The sequence below is a fragment of the Halichoerus grypus genome, chromosome 12 (genome assembly GCF_964656455.1).
Source record: "Halichoerus grypus chromosome 12, mHalGry1.hap1.1, whole genome shotgun sequence".
Taxonomy (NCBI): Eukaryota; Metazoa; Chordata; class Mammalia; order Carnivora; family Phocidae; genus Halichoerus; species Halichoerus grypus.
This window is the reverse complement of record NC_135723.1, coordinates 29,823,539-29,843,952: the sequence shown is the minus strand read 5'-3', so window position 1 is coordinate 29,843,952 and position 20,414 is coordinate 29,823,539. Positions and strand designations below refer to the sequence as shown.

At 34.6% G+C, this 20,414-nt stretch overlaps 1 protein-coding gene across 2 annotated transcripts in view; it reads left to right on the top strand.

The window, feature by feature from the left end:
• SEMA3D (semaphorin 3D) overlaps window positions 1-20,414 on the top strand; it is a 196,043-nt gene that overhangs the window by 50,342 nt on the left and 125,287 nt on the right. For both annotated transcript variants that reach the window (XM_036105527.2, XM_036105526.2), the window contains exon 2: window positions 16,480-16,665. In XM_036105527.2, the coding sequence (XP_035961420.2) occupies window positions 16,515-16,665 (151 nt within the window). In that variant the 5' untranslated portion in view covers window positions 16,480-16,514. The remainder of the gene's footprint in view (window positions 1-16,479; window positions 16,666-20,414) is intronic.

The following is a 20,414-nucleotide window of genomic DNA, read 5'->3' as shown; positions in this document are numbered from 1 at the left end:
GCCCTCTTGGGGTGGGTGTGTGTGTATTCTGGTCTATTTGATAAAGAAAAAAACTAGAATAGATCTAAAAACAGCCTTTCTGAAATTAAGTGGAAAAAGTTAATCCCTTTAAAGAAGGTGTTAGGTCTATATATATGTTGTCTGTTAACCATTTTTGAAATATTTATGTGCACTTTATGAAAACTACGTAATACCCATGTTAGGTCAATGACATGTCAACATAACTTTATGTAAAAGGAGTCTCTGAGTGGTTGACTAAATTCCTAAAGACAAGATGTCCTGTATAAAATAAAGCCAGGATTTTAGTCAGGTCTTTAGGCTCTTAACTCAGTGCTCTTTCTGCTATAATGTGATTCATCATTGCTCATGTTCTCTGTATCCTTTATAAAATTATAACCAGAGAAGCTGACATATATTTTAAAAGTCAGATTTTAATAGTTGAAGTTGTGTGACAAAAATCTGTAAATAGCAGAATACTGAAAATGTCTTCTTATAGTTGATGTAAATTTATTTTTAGCAACAATAAGGCATAATTTGCCTTCTGATGGTAATGATTTTACCCTTTTTATAGTCTTTGAAGTAAGACAGTATTATAGACAAATGCATAATTTAATTGTTCTACCCTTAGTCTTGAAATACCCTTTATAGATTGTGACAGTTTTTCCTGAAGTGTATGAATTTACAAATCTGCACCAGATAGATGATATATATGCTTGTTTAAATGAATCAAATGCAATATTTGAAAAATCAAAGTTGTATGACTGCTTAATACTGATGCTTATCATAGTCCATAGCAGTCAGCCCTTTTTGAGTGAATAAGTAAAATAGTACACAAGGTAACTTTTGAAAAGAGAACTCTTAATTTTATCAGAGTAATGTAATACAAGAGTTTTATTGAAGAGATGTCTGAAAAACTGAATTTTTGGAGTGCCAAGGATAGGAAGATATCTTTTTTCCTTGTTTTATGATCAAGAATTCTTTGCTATTCTTTGACATTCCAAAAGACACATGCATGTGGTAATTTAATTGAACTTCACATTCTTTCTTGCCTAAGACAGCAATAATCTTTACTTCTGTACTTTTTTCTCTAAGTGGTTTGCATATTTTACCACTTAGACACTGCTCTCCCATCCTCTTTTAATCTGGATGTACATTTACTTGGGAAAAGGTTTGTGCTGTGAATGTTCAAGGAATGTGGAAATTGTAAAGACGGAATGAATGCTTGACAGATAATTCTTTTTTTTAAAAGATTTTATTTATTTATTTGAGAGAGAGTGAGAAAGAGCATGAGTGGGGGATGGGCAGAAGGAGAGGGAGAAGCAGACTCCCTGCTGAGTAGTGAGCCCTGGGATGAAGACCTGAGCCTAAGGCAGACGCTTAACTGACCGAGCCACCCAGGTGCCCCTTAATGGATAATTCTGAATATGTGTTTAATTTCTACCTATGTTCAATCTTATGCTTTGTCTTCTAGATAAAGCTCAGTAACTGATGGAAAGATAGAAACAGGAAGTATAAAGGTGATAGTAAAGAAAGAATCTCATTAAAATATCATTTTGTTATGAAAGTTTCTCCAGTGAGACCATGGGAATGGGGGAAGGAGGTGAATCTTAGAATTTTCCAAATAGTTAATGAGCATTTGCTTACTTCTAAATCTTAAGTACCAGCAGGGTTCACGGACAAACCACACTCAACCGGGAGAATGGAGCTATCTTAATTAACTGTAATAAAGAATAATCCTCATAATGGCTAATGTTTACTTTACACCCACTGTGTGGGTAGGGATTTTAATATATATTATTTCAAATTGAATAACATAACATGGTGACATCATTTCCTAAATTTCAAAGAAAACCTTGTCCAGAAAGTGGTAAAACTGGAATTCATACATAAGCTTACCTGACTCCAAATTTCACATTCTTCACATTTCATGGCCTCTTTCTCCATACAGGGGTTTTCTGTAACATTCTCAAATGAGGTTAAAGAAAAATGTGATTCTGAACACTCTTGAAAAAAAAGATACCCAGAAATACCAAGAATGTCTCTGACTCACTCAGTCATTCCTCCTAATTTTTTTTCTTTCTTTCTTTCTTATTTTTTTTTTTTATATGACTCTTTGTAACAGTTATGGGTCATTCTAATTTGGTCCAAAAGATCCCATATTATTCTAGGACTCTTGAGGCTCCCCAGATTTTTTGAGTTGTCATGACATCACACACAGGAATGATATACAGATTTTAGCTGCTTATTACCATATGTAATAGAAGTGCACCGATAAAGGAAAGAGGAGATTGACTGCTTCTTTCATTTGTTAAACAGTTACATGCATGTCTCCTACTTTCTGCGAGGCACTGTGCTAGGCTTTGGTGATGGAGTGGTGAATGTAATGTGATTGATGTCCTTGCCTTCATGTGGCTGAAAAAAGTACAAGTGTCCATAGATGGAAATTACACTTGTTCTGGAAAGTACAAATACAAATCTTGTGAGATGTATGGAATGGCCTAAATATTATTTGGAAAGGTCTTTAAACTGTGGTTTTACTCTACTATAACAGTTCAGTGTTTTGAATACTCTGAAAAAGTAGAGCAGTTATAATTAAAGCTAAAGTTCTTTATGTATATAAACTCTTTTGGCTCTTAACAATATCCAAATAAGCTTTTGGGAGTAACTTTAGATTGGCTTACTGTCAAAACTGTTTATAAATATTAATCTCACTTCTAAGACTTCCTCCATAGACTTTTTCTGCAAACATATTTGGTAACTCCAAGTTGAATGTTCTCAAACAAAAATATTTCTGTTTTACTTTGCCTTTGTTTTTATTTTCTAACCATTTCCATATCTAATAAAGCAATTAAGTGTGTTCTTTTGGTTAGGGTTTCATTTTGGCAGTGCATATGGCTCAACAAATTGGAAGCTTAGAGAAAATAATGTATTATTATTACTTTAATAGGGATTTTATCTGATTATGCACTGAAAAAATTTACATTGTGGAATGAAGGTTGGGAACTTTAATGCCAAGTTATACAAACACATTTGCAAGCATAATAGGAGTCCATGGGAGTTTTCAGGCTTCCTTTTCAGTTTTATATTCACTTACTATCTTTAGAAAAATAGTTGCTATCACAGTTCATGCAAAAATGAAAGACCTTTATGCTAATATTTTTTGAGAGCTAGCTATGTGCCAGACAAGGTACTAAGTGCTTTCCTTGCATATCTCATTTTATTCTTGCAACAATCATATTTGATAAGAACTGAAAATCCAGTTATATAGATGAGGAAACTGGACTTAGAGAAATTAAGTGAATTCTCTTAGGGTGTAAAGCTGATAAGTAGCGAAAAGGGATTTGCAACCTAAACCATCGCTCAGCCAAGGCCTGATTTCTCAAGCTGTGTCGCCTCTGGGAGACTCAAGAATTTTATCTCAGTTGCTATAACACGTGGTAAAAATAAATGAATTATTGAGGATTTTGATAGATTACCTAAAGCGAATTCTGCATTTAAAAAGCCAGACTACAGTGCTAGTTTCATTTTTTAGGGAAACTTCAGAGGTCATGTAGATAAAACATTTTCTCTAGTAGAGAAATATGTAAAAAATAAAAATGGGGAAATGTCCATCTGTAGCTGAGTGCTAAACACGGGAATTCCTTGCTTATCCTAAATGAGGCAGAAAGATCTGGGATGGCCATTTAAATCCAGTTCTTCAAATATAGCAGAGTGTTAAGATGGAATTCAACACAGCCCAGAAACTGATATTAAATTTATCTAACATTATATGTCAGTTATATCTCAAAAAGAAGGAAGAAAAAAGAAACTGATATTGGGTAATAGGGAACTAGGTAAGGATGGTGGTGAGGGTGGAAGGGAAACTGGGTAGCCAAAAATTCAGAACGGCCTTCAAAAGAGAAATTATGCCAAAAAAAAAAGGGTGGGGGCAAAATAAGTTTACATGAGAAGCACCAGAGGGTGTATAGAAATACTGGGCTCCCTGATAAAGAAATTCATAAGGTAGCTCCCAGTCCATTCTTTTTTTTTTTTAAGATTTATTTATTTGAGAGAGAGAGAGAGAGAGAGCACCAGCAAGGGGAGGGGCAGAGGGAGAGGCAGAGAGGATCCTCAAGCAGACTCCCCACTGAGCGTGGAGCCCAAGGCAGTGCTCTATGCCAGGACCCTGAGATCATGGCCTGAGCTGAAATCAAGAGCCAGCTGCTTAACCAACTGCGCCACCTAGGCACCTTGCACCCAGTTCATTCTTTACACAGGCATACTGCTCATGCACTAGGCACTTGTATGTTACTTTTAAAAAAAAAACATTTTATTTATTTATTAGAGAAAGCACGTGAGAAAGAGAGAGAGAGAGAGAGATCACAAGCAGTGGGGAGAGGTAAAGGGAGAAGCAGACTCCCCACTGAATAGGAAGCTGGGATATGGTACTCGATCCCAGGACCCTGGGATCATAACCTGAGCCGAAGGCAGACGCTTAATGACTGAGCCACCAAGGTGCCCCAGTAAATTAGTAATTTTAATGTAAATAAAAATACTTGTAAAAATTGATCTTGGATAAAATATAGCTGCATTTAAATGTAGTTATTTTTTGATGAAGGAAAATTATTTAAATTAACTTTTTAAAATAATCCTGTACACATGTCAAAGGATATCATAACTTACCAAATAGAAAGTATGTAAATTTCTAAAGTGGCATCATATTTAGGCAGAGTAAATTGTTTAAAGAATGTGAAAAACAAAGAACTAAGTTCATGAAAGATCATTATACCCATTTTAAAAATAAAGGCTAGTGTTTGGAATGGAAAATAGTACACTGAGTGAAACAGGATGGATAGCTGCATAAAAATCCAAAAATATATAATGTATTAAGATCCAATAAAAAAGGATATATTGAATTATAGACATATGTTATTGCTATACTTTGAATTTACCATTGAATATACTATATCCTTCAATTCTGCGTAGCCCACAAAGTTATTTAAATTCCCTATTTTTCCCCTTTGAAGCTAGTATACTTTCTGGAAAAACACCAAAAGAAGCCTAATCCTTTTAATCTTTTTAATACAAGTGATAATCTTAAAGTTAAGTATTAAACATACTCACCAAAGCTTGTTCTACTTTGATTTTAAGATTTATATGAAATTATTATTTTATTGGGTATTTATTTATTTTCCCTTTCTTGATAAATTACATGATTTAATTTAAATGAATAGTACTGGAAGCATTCGAGATACAATGTCTTAACCTTCATGACAAAATTCAAACCATCCCTGATAGCCCCCTCTTAAACCATAGAAATGGAATTTGTTTATTTGCTGGCATATTCATTTGTCCTTTTTAGTGATCTCTTCTAATTATTTTCTTCATTTGTCTTCATGTTCCTGGAGGTTATATGTTATTTTCCTAAGACATCTTTATTTTACAGGCCTTAAAATTTGTAGACATACATTCAGGTCATTGTTAAATGTCTTTAATGCCACAATTTGCATTTGTACTTAAGAAGAATGTTAGTGGAAAATTAAGACAAATTGAATATAATGATTTTACAAAGTCTAATACTCATTGATCACTTACTATGTACTGGGCATGGTATAGTGCTTTACAGCATGGTTTTTTAATCTTTACAGCACATGAGTTAAATACTCTTATTATTTACTATTTCAGATGTGATAAGTGAGACACAATAAGGTTAAGTAACTTTATTGATAAACAGGAGGCAAATGGCAGAGTTGGGCTTTGTGCCTGAGTGCTTAATTACCTCTTCTCTACTTGTGACATGTCCCACAGGAGTTATAGCTATACCTGGGGCCATTTAGAAATGTAAATAAAAGAGATTTAACATTGCAACCCTCTAAGTGTAGAAAAATGGAAGTTATAATGTCAGTTTATTTATAAAAGTTATAACTTTATTTTTTAAATTATTTTTAGTGTTTTAATAGTAGAACTAAACCAAATGTGAGAATATTGAGTAGGTCAGGGTTTGGGGAGCTCTTGAATTCTGGTAGTAGCTGGTAAAGAATCTGTGACAAATTTCACAGACTTCTATTATGGATAACCATCTTCCAGGCACCTAGCCCTTTTCTGGACTAGCAGCCCCCCTACAAAGAGCATGTGCAAATTTATTTTGCAGTAGACACTTAAGAAAGACACAATTAGAAATGCAAATAGTGAAAAAGAAATAAGCTCTTCTATAAACAAGAATTAGTCCTATTTAGCTTGTAAAAAATAGTTTCCAATGCCACTGAAATAAAAAGATGAAAAAGTACCTTTGTCACCATCATACTCAAAAAAGTTTAAGGGAAAGAAAATGGAAATATTTAAGGTTAATCTCTATTAGTTTTCCATTCAGAACTAAAAAACAGATAAATTGTGCCTATAAATTCTTTCAGTCAATGCCTAGATTTTCTTACCCGAAAAAAAAAAAGAAGAAAGAAAAAAAGAAAAAAAAAATGTTTCCTCCCTCTCTTGTTTTGTGCTTACATTTAATATCCCAGAACTAAGGTTGCTATTATTACCTAGTAAATACTACTTTTACTACTCCAGATTAGATAGACTAGCCCCTGACCTACACATCGACAAGAGAAGAAAAAAAAAAAAAAGCTAAACTTAAAACTTAATAAAATTTAAAATCCAGTTTCTAGATCGCCTGCCTTTCAAGTGTTCACTTGCCATGTGGGATCATTGCGCCATATTGGACGAGACACAGAGCATTGTCCTCATCGCAAATGTTCTTTTGGATGTTGCCAAAGAGAGACTGGGGGCATGCCAGCAGTCATAGCCACTGGGTTGAGACCCCTTCTCCATCTCCAGACACATTCCCTAGACAATGTGGACCCCAGGATAGGCTCTCCTCCCCACCCCCGATCCACCTCACCTGCATTCCTGGAGGAGCTCTATGTGTGTGGTAACTTGACCCTGCATCTGATTCTGACTGAGCAGCCTTGGCCACTGAGGTACTGTCTCTTTGACTCAGTTTCCTCATCTGCCAAGCTCAAAACTGTTGAGTGAAAATAAAAATACGTGGATTGGAACAATTGCATATGAAACATTTTAAACCAAGATGAAATCCATGAACATCTGTCATCGTCACTAAAAATATAAACAGTAATCATTAAAAAAAACTATTACTGCCAAAAGTGCTGGAAAATTTTTTATTTGTTGAAAAGCTGCCTTGTTTTCATAGTCATCAGTTGTTTTGAATTCAATGTGCTAAAAATAAGTAAAATAACATTGATCACATTAAAATTATTTTATTTATTTTTGTTTGTTTCTAGTTTTTATTTAAATTCTAGTTTAACATACAGAGTAATATTAGTTTCAGGAGTAGAATTTAGTGATTCATCACTTACATATAAAACCCGGTGCTCATCACAGGTGCCCTCCTTAATGCCCATCACCCATATAGCCCAGTTGAGTCACGAAATTTCAAATATCATGAAATTCAAATCTACTTTGAAGACTGGGTTACTAAAGTCTGTGTATGACACTAAGTTTCCTTTCACACACTGCCTATTTTTATTCCCAGGTAGTGCTATTTATGAAGCGAATTATTTAAACTCTCCTCTCTATGCAGTTGGAATGAATGCCTCATGGTGCTAGAAAAGTTTATTTCCCTAAGGTGTTTCATTAAATAGTGATGAAACAAGTAGTGTTAATGTGTTTAGTACATCTTTTTTACTTAAAAAAAAAAAAAAAAGGGCTATAGGGGCGCCTGGGTGGTTCAGTCGTTAAGCGTCTGCCTTTGGCTCAGGTCATGGTCCCAGGGTCCTGGGATCAAGTCCCGCATCGGGCTCCCTGCTCTGCGGGTAGCCTGCTTCTCCCTCTCCCACTCCCCCTGCTTGTGTTCCCTCTCTCGCTGTGTCTCTCTGTCAAATAAATAAATAATCTTAAAAAAAAAAAAAGGGGGCTGTAGAGGAGTCATTTAACTTATTTTAAGTGTTTTGATCTTAAAAGTACATGCGTTCCTAGAGAATTTATGTGAATATGAAGTTCAAGGTCACATTTTTCTTGCCATAAGCCTTTTTTTGCTTAAAAAGTTTGCTGTTAAATATTGGAATTACTGGTAGATTTGATTGGATTTCTTGGTCTGTTTATTTAAAAGTGAGGAGTTTTACAGAGAATCCTTATATTTATCCTATATTGTATGTCTTAAAACATGACTTAATTCATTTGTAAATATTTACTAGTTTCCAATAGTTACGGCCTTGAGATTCTAAATTAACTATAGTGCAAACCCATGTTTTAATTTAGACTCACTGTAGAAATTACTTAAATACTATTTGCTATACATAAATGATTTTATATAATTTTTATAGGTTGGCAATTAATAACCTCTGTATATTGTTTTTGAGGGTATGGTGAATTTCCTGTTTCACAGTCTTATTAGAAAGTATGCATTAAGTAATAAAAAAATTTCTTTACATTTCCTTTTTTTTGACATAACTAATTATTTCAATAAATATTTTTAATTGGAAAATGTAACGTACATGTGAAAATTGTAAAGACCAGGACCACCACGCAGCTACTGAAGCAAGCACCATGATAATATTTTTTAATATAATAAAATACCTATGTTGCCTTGAAAGACAAGTTTCCTAGTGCTTGGTTATTTCGGATGACACAGAGACCATCGGGATACTACATTAGTTTGTATATAGAATATTTGTACATTTTATCATTAAAGAGTCAGTTTAAGATTTAAATCCATTTACTGATCACATTAGCAGAAGTATTAGATAAATATAAAGTCTGGGAAAATCTTTATTGGACATATAGCTCAATGTCTACACTAATAACTAGATGTCTATTTCAGGAAAGGAAGTTACAATTTTTGGATCTTTACCAAAATATTGCTCAGTTTTGATAATAATGACATTCCTTAAAGTTAAAAGCAGTAAAATAAATTAGAAGATCCTCTCGATAATAAACACATGGCTAATTCTTATTTTATTATTCCAAGATAATACAATTGTTTTGCCATCTTAATTGCAGTAATTCCTACTCTGCTTTATTTAACAATCTATTTATTAAAAAAAACAAACAATTTTTTTTTAAACCATGAGAGTCAAGTATCAGAAAATTTGAGGTGGAGGTGTTAAATTTTAAAAAACAGTCAGTTTAAATAATCATACATTTATTTTTTTTTTAAGATTTTTTAAATTTATTTGAGAGAGAGTGAGGGAGAGAGCATGTGCAGGGGGAGAAGCAGAGGGAGAGGGAGAAGCAGACTCCCCACTGAGCAGGGAGCCCAATGCAAGGCTAGATCCCAGGACCCTGGGATCATGACCTGAGCAGATGGCAGACACTTAACCAACTGAGCCACCCACCACCCCGTTTTATACATTTATATTTTGAATGTAAAAGGCAGACATTGAAATTTGCCAAGTATTCTATAATTTCTATAAATATTTCCATAGAATATAAATGTTCTATAATTCTCAAAGTGTATATCAGAATCCTAAAAGGTGAGAAATAAGATGATCTTGGTCATGAGAAGGTACATCGATTAAAACACTCTCTAGAGTATGAGAATTTGGAAAGAAAAACCTTAAATCTTTGAATTGTGGATTAATCAGATTTAAGGAGAGACCAACTAAGATATGCTATTGGTATTTTTTCTGACCCTACGAGATGGTAACTGTACTTCTTTGAGTAGCAAAATGATATGAAATTTAGGATAAGGAAGATGATTAGCATAAAGGCACTTACAGTAGTGTTTTATTATTTTTTTTGTAAATGTGTTAATTATTTGAGCAATTTGGACCTTAGGGACACTTGATTTCTTTAGGACCCCTTTACAAGCATTGTTTTGTTGTTACTGTTATGTTCAGGAAAAAGTGCCCCCCACGATAGTAATCCTAACAGGTTACACTTGTATGTGCTAAAGTCTTACTATTATTTTCTATTGAACTGGATTCATTAGGGCTGAGATCCTGAATAATTTGGTGTGGCCATAAGTATAAGGCTGTAAGACATGCGAACCCAAGTAACCTGCAACAATGGGGCTTTGTTGAGCAGGTATTTATACCATATATTTTCAGTGTATTTTAGAAACGTAGACATTGTGGTTAAACCCCTGCAAAATAAAAATGTAACTACTGTAATATATCTTTACTTACAAAGAATTCAGCTCAACTTTACAGCTGATTACTGATGATATTCATGTTTAGTTTGGTATATAGTGAAATATCCATAAGGATGTAAGGAGGTAAATTAACATTTAATTAAATGTTAAGTCTGTTTTTCATGATCTCTAAAAAAATCAGATGGTCTTTCAGACTCTATGGGAATATATTAATTGTTGAGGAATTCAGGATATCTTAAAACAATGAAGTCCATTAATGGACGGTTAAAATTTTTCAATGAAAATTTGCTGCCCCATAAATTCTACTCACTGGTGATAGTCCTGTACACTTGGGCAGTGATTGCATACCCCTGACTGTGCTAAAGTTGTAGGATATTAAATATATTAGAAAACATGCAAAGAGAAATTTAGAATGGATGAGATAAAATACTGTATAAAAGTTTTAGCATTCCAGGCTCCATCCTGGTGGCTCTTCATACACACCACTTGCATTCTGCTTTGTTATCACTGTACTCAATCCATGGAATATAAGATAGCCCTCTGCAAACAAAAGCTTCTCTTTTTTGCCTATATTGTCTCTTTGACTCTCAAGTTTCTTCTGTAATTTCTATCTGGTTTCTTGTCCATATCCTTACCATGAAGTCATGTTACTAATAATTTATCAGTTTTGTGTATCCTACAGAAAAAACATCTAATCAAACAGTGATTCAAGAATATGAGCTACAGTTAAGCCAAAGTAAGCTTATACAGATAATACTATTAATTTGGGTGTAGTTATGATTCCTCATGTCTCCTGAATGAGTAAAAAAGTCTCAACTGACCTTATGTGTACCATGAAGGTATGAGGAACAAATAGCTCTTTATAAATTAAAAAATCAAGGATTCTTTGCCTCCTTTCCCAACACACACACACCTGAGAAAAAATCCTAAATCTAAGTGTTCAGATTTTTATGTGTCAAGACTTGTATATTATAATTCTTGTCCTGTGCATAGAATATGTTTTTCCACCATAATTATACATTATCTTAATGACATTTGGAATAGATGAATATAAATAAGTAAGGCAAATCAATAAAGTTCACATACAAATTTTATATCCCTTGCTCCTCAAATAATATTTTTGACGAGTTACTATCCATCCAGTAAGTCCTGGACTCTTTGTATTCCTTTGGGAAATGGCACAAGGCCTTCTTGAATGTGAGATTATGCATTTGGATCTCTGATTTAGTGGAACAGTGTGTAAAAATCTCTCATAATCAGAACACTCTCCATTGGCTCCACATCTGAAGATTCCCGAGAGTGCTGTTTGTTCCAGTGAACATCTGGAATAGATTACATTCAGTTAATTGGCTCCAGGTCGAGCTTGTTACAGACAGTAGCTTGCAGTATAACCTGTGCAATTCACTAAATCCACCCACTTTAGGTTAAATCACACCTACTTCTCTCTGTAATTCCTCCCAGATGCAGGACCCACACGTGCGCGTACACAACACACACACACACACACACACACACACACACATCCACATCCACTGGAAGGAAGATGGCAAAATATCAATAGATTAGCGGAGAGGTTGTTGGCTATACATTTAACCCATAAATTACCCCAATTAAAAGATTAACTATTGAATTCAGAGGATCGTTGGGAAGAAAAACAATGAATCAGGAACAGCAGATTATGGAGAGTGACTGTTTTATAGTAGAAAAATATTTAAAGTTAAAAAAAAAGTTCCGGCAGTTTCAGGATTTTTGTTTTATTTTGTCCCTCACCCTTAGCCTATGTAACAGCACGTGCATGCACTTATCGGAATGTCATGTAGCAAGGAAAACAGCACTTTGATTTTTAACTTATTTAACAGTATTAATGAGTTGGGTTACAAGGAACAGTATGACTACTGTTCATTGAAAACCAAAACATCAATCTTCTTAAGTTATAGTGTTGGAGGCACAGGGCATGTCTTAGCGATTAATGATCAGTTGGAGGAGTAGATATCTCAATACATAGCCAAGGGCCATTAACCCCAACTGGTCATTAATTCCCAAGAAAGGTCCTGTACTGAGGTCATTATTGCTAATAAAATGCACACATGGAAAGTTCCCTCTCTTTTTGCCTGTGTACCTAAACATACATTCACGTTACATGCATTGTTGCATGTCATGAAGAAAAAGGTAGTATTTCACATGTCCAGAAGCTCAGAAAAACTAAGCCTAATGAGAAATTTAATACACTTAAACTCTATATTCAATTTACCTTTCATTTTTGGCGGGGGGGGGGGAGTGGGAAGTGGGAGGAAGGATAAGTGGAGGAATACACGTATGTATGCCAAGGCTATGGATCTTCTGCAATCAGATACCCATATTCTGCTAACATGTAGATAGAGGGAAAAATGAAAGGAATAGGCAAATGGGATTAGAGTCACTGATGCATATGAATAGAATCAGCACATATGATCTAATATCAAAGGCAGTGTGGAGTAATGGCATTATCCGAGTCATAATATATTAGGTACCAGAACGGGCATGAGGCACATTTAGCAGTTAGTTCATCTCCTCTCTCTTCCATCTTTTTGGATTATGCTATTATATCCCTTCTCCGCATAGCAGTCTAACCAAGTCTAAAATGCTTCTGGCTTTTCAAGAACCCTTAATGAGTTATCACTCTCTTCTGAAACTATCTCTTTTTGCTTTCCATTCTCCTTTCACTGTCCTCCATGAAACTATCCTTGTCTTGCTTAAATCTATATGATACTCCTTTGAGCTATCTTCCATAGCATCCCAAAAATATCTTGATTTTAGAAATCGTTTCATAGTGCTTTAATTATTTGTATGTAATCAACCACTTCTTTCAGAAAAGAGTCTTATCTTTTTCCTCATCATAACAAATGGGGACTAGCTGTGATGTTAATGACTGTTACATATATATTCTTGTACATATATTCTTATTTGCATGAAAGTAGTAAGTTTTTAAGGAGAACCTGTAAGTCAAAGAATGTATCTATTTTTTACTGGCATAAATGACAAATTCAAAAATTGCAAGATTCATTTCTTAAGAGATTGAGTAACTTAAAACTCACATAATTTAAAACTAGTCCTGATAAATTTTCCTGTGGACCAGCTAAAGTGACTGTTTTGTGGCAGTAACAAACATTTTGTCCTGCTAGCTTTAAAATAATACAGTTCTTTATTTTTTTAAGAATTTATTTTAAATATATTATTTAAAGAAGGACTTTGTTAGGGTTTTATTTTATGCATTAATGAAATTTTAAAAACTAAAATTTTCGTAAAGTGCTACTGATGGAATAGATCTTTTTGGTCAGAAGGACATTCTTGTTTTCTCTCAAATTATATCTAATTAATACTGCTCAAGGAATGTCAAGTAAATGTGAATAAAATATGTAATATGTGGCATATTTAGTACAATATTCTTTTTTTAAAGATTTATTTATTTGTTTTAGAGTGAGCAAGCAAGCATGCATGAGGGAGGGTGGGGTGGGAGGGGGTTCGGACGGGCAGAGGGAAAGGCAGAGGAAGAGAATCCTCAAGCAGACTCCCCACTGAGTGTGGAGCCCAACTCCATGCTGGATCCCAGGACCCTGAGATCACGACCTGAACAGAAATCAAGTGTTGGACGCTCAACCAACTGAGCCACCTAGCCGTCACACTTAAATGAGTATCTAAATTACCTTGATTGTTTACATATGCAGTAATTTTCTAAATCAAAGAATTAAATATGCACAGATTACACACAAGACAGAATAGTTAGGTAAGTCCTGTAGGTATCTTTGAAGATGATTAAAGTAAATTATTATAATATAAAAATATTTATTTTTAAAAAATAAATATATATAAAAATATAATTTAATAAGCACTCATATTCAACATTTCATGAAGAAACATAAAATTTGTAGTGTCCTTAAAATGTTTGTCAAGTATAACAATAAATCAATACATCCCTAAATTTTATTTTACTTCATTTTCCTAGATCTTAACTTCTGAGATTCAAAGTAGCTAGATCCTTGATATGCATAAGCATTTACTAAAGAGTTGATCTTTCATAAGAAAGTTCACTCATATTAGACCTTCTCTTAAAACTAAATCAAATAGGGGCTCCTGGGTGGCTCAGTAGGTTAAGCGTCTGCCTTCAGCTCAGGTCATGATCCCAGGGTCCTGGTATCGAGCCCCGCATCAGGCTCCCTGCTCACCGGGAAGCCTGCTTCTCTCTCTCCCACTCCCCCTACTTGTGTTCCCTCTCCTGTCTGTCAAATAAGTAAAATCTTAAAAAAAAAAAAAAAAAGAACTAAACCATATAAACATAGAATATTTTGATATTAAATAATTAGAAAATTACTTAAAGTATAAGACTTTTTTATTATAGCTACAGCTATTACCAAGAAAGCACAGAAATTATTTGGACAGAAGTTAAAGCAGGTACTACATCTGGAATCTTGCCTGGAAGTAAGCATAGCAAGATCCTTTCTGTGGTCTATTTCTTAGAAAGACAGTGATAACTTTGTGGAGAAAGAAGAGAGGTTGAAGACTGCAAGAGTTGAAGATCACGTGATTCCACCATATTGAAAAGCACCCAAAGACTTAGGGTTTTAAGAGGCCAACTCTAGCTAAAGTCCTGACCACATATTTTTATCTACTTCTTATCTGCCACGTGACCTTGGGAGAACCATTTAACTCTATACCTCAGTTTCCTCATCTGCAAAATGAGGTAAATAATTATCTATCCTTTATGGCTATAGTAGCATTATTAAAAGATAGACTGAGACATATTAAAATTTTAAGTTTTTTTGAGCAAAAATTGGTTCCAGTCATGTAGTGCCAAACTGGAAGTGGTTAGCAGTGCTTTGCCTTCAGGAGTCAGGGACAGACTTGTGTGGAGAAAGTGCTGAAGCAAAGAAAGAATTAGCTGTAGCCTAAGGCCTAGTTGGTTGGTTGTGGTTGGTTATCCCTAATGTTTTGATTTTGTGACTTTGAGGCATTTATAGACTTAGATTTCCATTTGCTTAAGGAGGCCACCACCTCATCAGAGCTGCCTGAGTCTAATGGCCTCCTTGTTAATTTAAAAGCATTAAGTCATTTCATTTATGGAAAGCACTTTAAAACAAAAAGTATCTGGTACATATAAATATTCAATGACTATTATTTGTAATTATTATTATATGGCTTAGTTTGAAATATGTGTTTTAATTTATTCCATGTCTTAACAAAGACAACTGGGGCACCTGGGTGGCTCAGTCGGTTAAGTGTCCGACTCCGGCTCAGGTTATGATCTCAGGGTCCTGGGATTGAGTTCCGCGTTGGGCTCTTTGCTCAGCGGGGAGCCTGCTTCTCCCTCTCCTTCTGCCGCTCTCCCTTCTTGTGCTCTCTCTCAAATAAATAAATAAAATCTTAAACAAAACAAAAACAAAAAAAGGCAACCAAAGCTTGCATCATCCCAGGCCTAAAATTTGTAGTGGTGGCCCTGACCTAACCATTCCTAATTTTTCCAATTTTAAGTAGTCTTTTTATTTTTATTTTTTTAAAGATTTTATTTACTTACTTGAGAAAGAGTAAGACAGCACAAGCAGGGGGGAGCGGCAGAGGGAGAGGGAGAAGCAGGCTCCCCATGGAGCAGGGAGCCTGACACCGGGTTTGATCTCAGGACCCTGGGATCATGACCTGAGCCGAAGGCAGACGCTTAACTGACTGAGCCACCCAGGCACCCCTTAAGTAAACTATTTTTTTTTTAAAGATATTTTTTAAAAATTTATTTGACAGAGAGAGACACAGCGAGAGAGGGAACACAAGCAGGGGGAGTGGGAGAGGGAGAAGCAGGCTTCCCGCTGAGCAGGGAGCCCGAAGCGGGGCTCGATCCCACGACCCTGGGATCATGACCTGAGCCAAAGGCAGACGCTTAACGACTGAGCCACCCAGGCGCCCCTTAAGTAGACTTTTAAAACATCTTTATATCAGAAACAAGAAATTAACTCCCTGAAAATAACAGCTTTTATTTGCTTTTGCCTAGGAATCTTTTTCCTCGGGGATGATATGGGGAAAGAATGGGCTTCTACCGGTATTCTTATCTGAGTAAAGAACTCACCAAGTTAGAAAGAGTTGGTTCCTTCTGCATTTGTGTTAGAACAAACAAGCAAACTTTAATAGAGGAAGAAATGCTAATCATCATAAATAGTTGAAATTTAGTTATGGCTTGATCTCTGCATCTGTGTAAAGGCAGACCTGAATTTTATTATTCAACTCTGATTTCTTTCCTTTGTAACAATTTGCAAGATAAACAAGAGAGGAGCAATTATTTTTTAAAAATCTATACACATTCAGAAAATTATGATTTAGTACATCTAGGAAAATCTACAAACTGCTATATTAATAGCTATTTTCTTATTTTTTAGATTAACACCCTTTGAAAGAGGACATTGTTTTCATCATGACTGCTAATAAAAATGAGAGACCGAAGTCCAGGAGCCACGACTTTCACCTTTTTCATGCCTTGATGATACTAAGCATGACCATGCTATTTCTTCCAGTCATTGGAACTTCTAAGCAAAATATTCCACGACTCAAGCTGACTTACAAGGGTAAGTGTGTAAATGTTTTTCAGATTGTCTTTTTGATTACTGTATTTCTTTTATTTAGAAATGCATACTGACTTCAGTGAAATGTTTATAGTATTGGCATCAGTTAATAAAAATATTATTATAGAACACAAAGCCCAATTATTTCTTATTTTTGTGAGGGAAATGGTGCCAAAGGTGTTCATGTACACTTTTCAGCTCATTATTTACAATGATCAACTACTGATTAGCATAATTAGGAGATTTTGGTCTGTTGGTTATAATCAGTTTTGTATTAAAAAAAAATCAATCCCTAAAAATAGAAATACATTAATTTCATATGGTTTATACTAATTATTTTATCCCTAGTTCAAGGCAATTTATATTTAAAAACAGTAAGATATCTTTAAAAAAATTATCACACTAAGATTCCTTTAAGATCTCAAACATATACGTATTTATTATTTTAAAAAGACCCTGGGAAAGGCTTGAAATATAGAGATGAAAAACTATTTAAGAAATGAAATCTGCTAAGCTAATTGTTTTTAAATGTTTAAATTAATATAAAAGTAAAGTTTATATGAGTTATATTTAGTCAACTTATGTATGTGTATGTTTGTGTATATAGATAGACATATTCACAGAGAGAGAGAACGGGCCAAATTTTATGCTTAAAGATATTTTCTTTTCTTTTCTTTTCTTTTCTTTTCTTTTCTTTTCTTTTCTTTTCTTTTCTTTTCTTTTCTTTTCTTGGCTTCTTTAATACTTCAAGTAATGAGAGGAATGTAGGAGACTTTTATACTCCTTTATTCTGAACTTGGGAGGAAAAAATTTTGCCTGCAGTTTTAATATCCTCTGATCTTTAAGACAAGTTACTTTCTGAACTCAAATGAAATAACAATAATAAAACCTAACTTGATGTCGAATGTAAGTGGAAATGGAATTAGCATTATACAATCCATTACACATTTCATGTGTTGGCTTTGTTTGGAATTTATATCTCATGAATTAAAGAGTTAGGGCAACGTATTATTTTTGAGTTCTTATATTTTTCTAGGATTTTTAAAACAGGTGAAAAAGGAAAAACAGAATGTTGCCTCTGTGTGGTTGAGGGGAGGATTAACAGGGAAGACATATGAGGGAGAAATTTCTGGGATTAGGAAAGAGTTCTCTATCCTGATAAGGGATGTGATTACTCAATTATGTGGATTTTTCACAACCCATCATTTGCAAAAGTCAGATTTGTTCATTTGCCTGTATTCAAAATTCACCTTAAGAAAAGGAACAGAAAACAAATATTAAACTCCAAACAATGAAAAAAAGAGAGAGAAAGAGAGATGCAGCAATTCTGAAAATAAAGAGGTTGAAGGGAAAAAAGAGGGGGGAACGCTCTCTGGTTCCTATGATATAATGAATAACATTAGAACATTGCACTGATACGTGTGAACAATGCAAAATAAATTGGGCTTGCAAAGACACTTTAGTAGTTACCAGTCACTGATGATTCATTATGAGTGAAGCATTGGTATAAGAACTGTGTGTTGTCCTTTCATCCTCACCACCACCCGGTATGGTGGGGATTATTATCATCCCCTTCCCTTACGTGAGGATGCGGAGGTACTGAGAAACTGAGAAATTTGCCAAGGGTCTCAGATTGGGTCATGGCTCAGCGCCTGAGTCAGCCTCATGCTGCATAGAGCCCAGGTGCCTGATCCTGTTTCTTAGGTCCTGGTCATTAGCAGTTCTTCCCTGATGCACTTAACGACCAGAGTGAACTTCAACATTTACAGAAGCACCATGCTTGTATTTGACTGATGATATAATTTTCAGTTGTCAAAATTAACAGAGTTAAGAGTTGAAGAAGGACACATGCTCTATTTAAGATCACTGGGTGGCCAAAAGAGATCTACAGACTTGTAAGATGTTGTGCCTTTGGATAAATGTATGGAAAAAGGTAGATTATCATTGTGATCATTTGAGTTCATAATCATAATTTCATACAAGTGACTGTAAAATATTAACCCCAATGTGGTAAGTTGATCATTGGAAAAATAAATCAATCTCTACAGATAGAAAAACATCATTAATGATTCCGTACAGCTGTTACTAGTTAGTTCATCTAGTTAAAGGTTTTTTTGTTTTGTTTTGTTTTGTTTTTGTATGAATGTGTTTTTGGACTTGGAATCAACCCTATGAGTTCAAAATCTTGTTTTAGTTATTTCTGTATCGACTGTCACTCCTCTCAGCCTCTAGTGCTTATATAAAAAGGGAACTGGTTAATTAAGTGCTGGATTAAACGCAGTAAGAACTATTCTTTTGATGGTTCTTATATTATACTTTCTCAGTGTTGTATTTTTTAGGTTTTTCTCTACATTTAGGTAATTTACATGTCAAAGTCTGGTAAGCAGTAGCAAGGATTGAATGCAGGATAGGAATTACAGATATCTCCTGACCCACTCTCAAAAGATACACACACACACCCCTATGAGCTCCCCATAGCTACCATTAGCCATTAATTTCCAGATTGTATGCTAATAATAGAGTAATCATCTTTGCTAGGAGAAGTATTCACAGCCCTTACAGGGCACTCCTCTTTCCACTTTAAAGAATATGGCATCTTCTCTTTGGAAATCATCTGTTGAGCCCTACCACGTCCACATTTCCCATCCACTTCCAAGCATGTGAACAGCTTCCCTGTACACCTTGTCTATATCATATCTGAAAGTTTTGGAGGAAAGTAGGTCAAATCCTACTATTTTTAAGTGGGCTATTACAGAATATATAGTTATGACATACAAAATTCCTACCACTTTGGGGTTATGGTGACAAAAAGTGCCTGTATACCACATTCCTACTTCTGAGATAATGTTCATAAGTCTCTCTTGGCATCTTCCTTCTTTCCTGATCCTGACTAATGAATTGAGATCAGCCAGTACCACCCATTGCTTAGATAGCTTTGGAAGAGTCTTAAAGTTTGTGCTTTGGGCATTAAAACACTGCCAGAATGTGAGGTTAGAAAAATCAGCTAAAGTGAAAAATTAATTTTGTTTTCAAAAATAATTTTTATGGTCACAGACTTAGCTTTGTTTACTTTGCTTTCCGTGGTTCATGCTTCCTTAGATGCTGACCAGAGATGCAGCCAGTATCCGTAGAGTTAGCTACTTTGAACAGCTGCAAGATTATTTTGAGGGATTTCTTAAAGGCCAACAGAAAATATAATAACCATTTTATCCAAAGAATGCTCTTTGATAAAGACTTAGTGTTGAACCTCTGAATCCACAGGAGCTTGTTTGGTTCTATTGTTTTGCAAAGAGATTTCCCTTCAGTTGCATATTTTGAATTCTTGCACATGTGTGCATACTAAATCTGTTTCTTGAATAACAAGTAAGGAACCTTGAAGATCAGGATGTTCTATATTTCTGGATTTCATGTTTTAAGTTTATTATATATATTTTGCCCTACAAGGTGGGCTTCTCACAGTCATGTGGACAGTTTATACTTCAGATGTAATAAAAATAACTTTTGAGAGATGACCTATTTCAGTCCCATAATAGTGTAAACATTCTGTATTTCATAATCATCACAAAGGAACTCATATGGGTTAAGGATATTTATACCCAGGAATCATTAATATCTGCAAGATTATTTGTTTGAAAAACCAGAAAATGACGTAGGTAACATAAAGAGGAAATGGACAAAAACTTTGGAACAGGAGAAAAAAAATGGAAGTTAACTAATATACAAAGTCTCATTTCTTATGATGAATTGTAGGG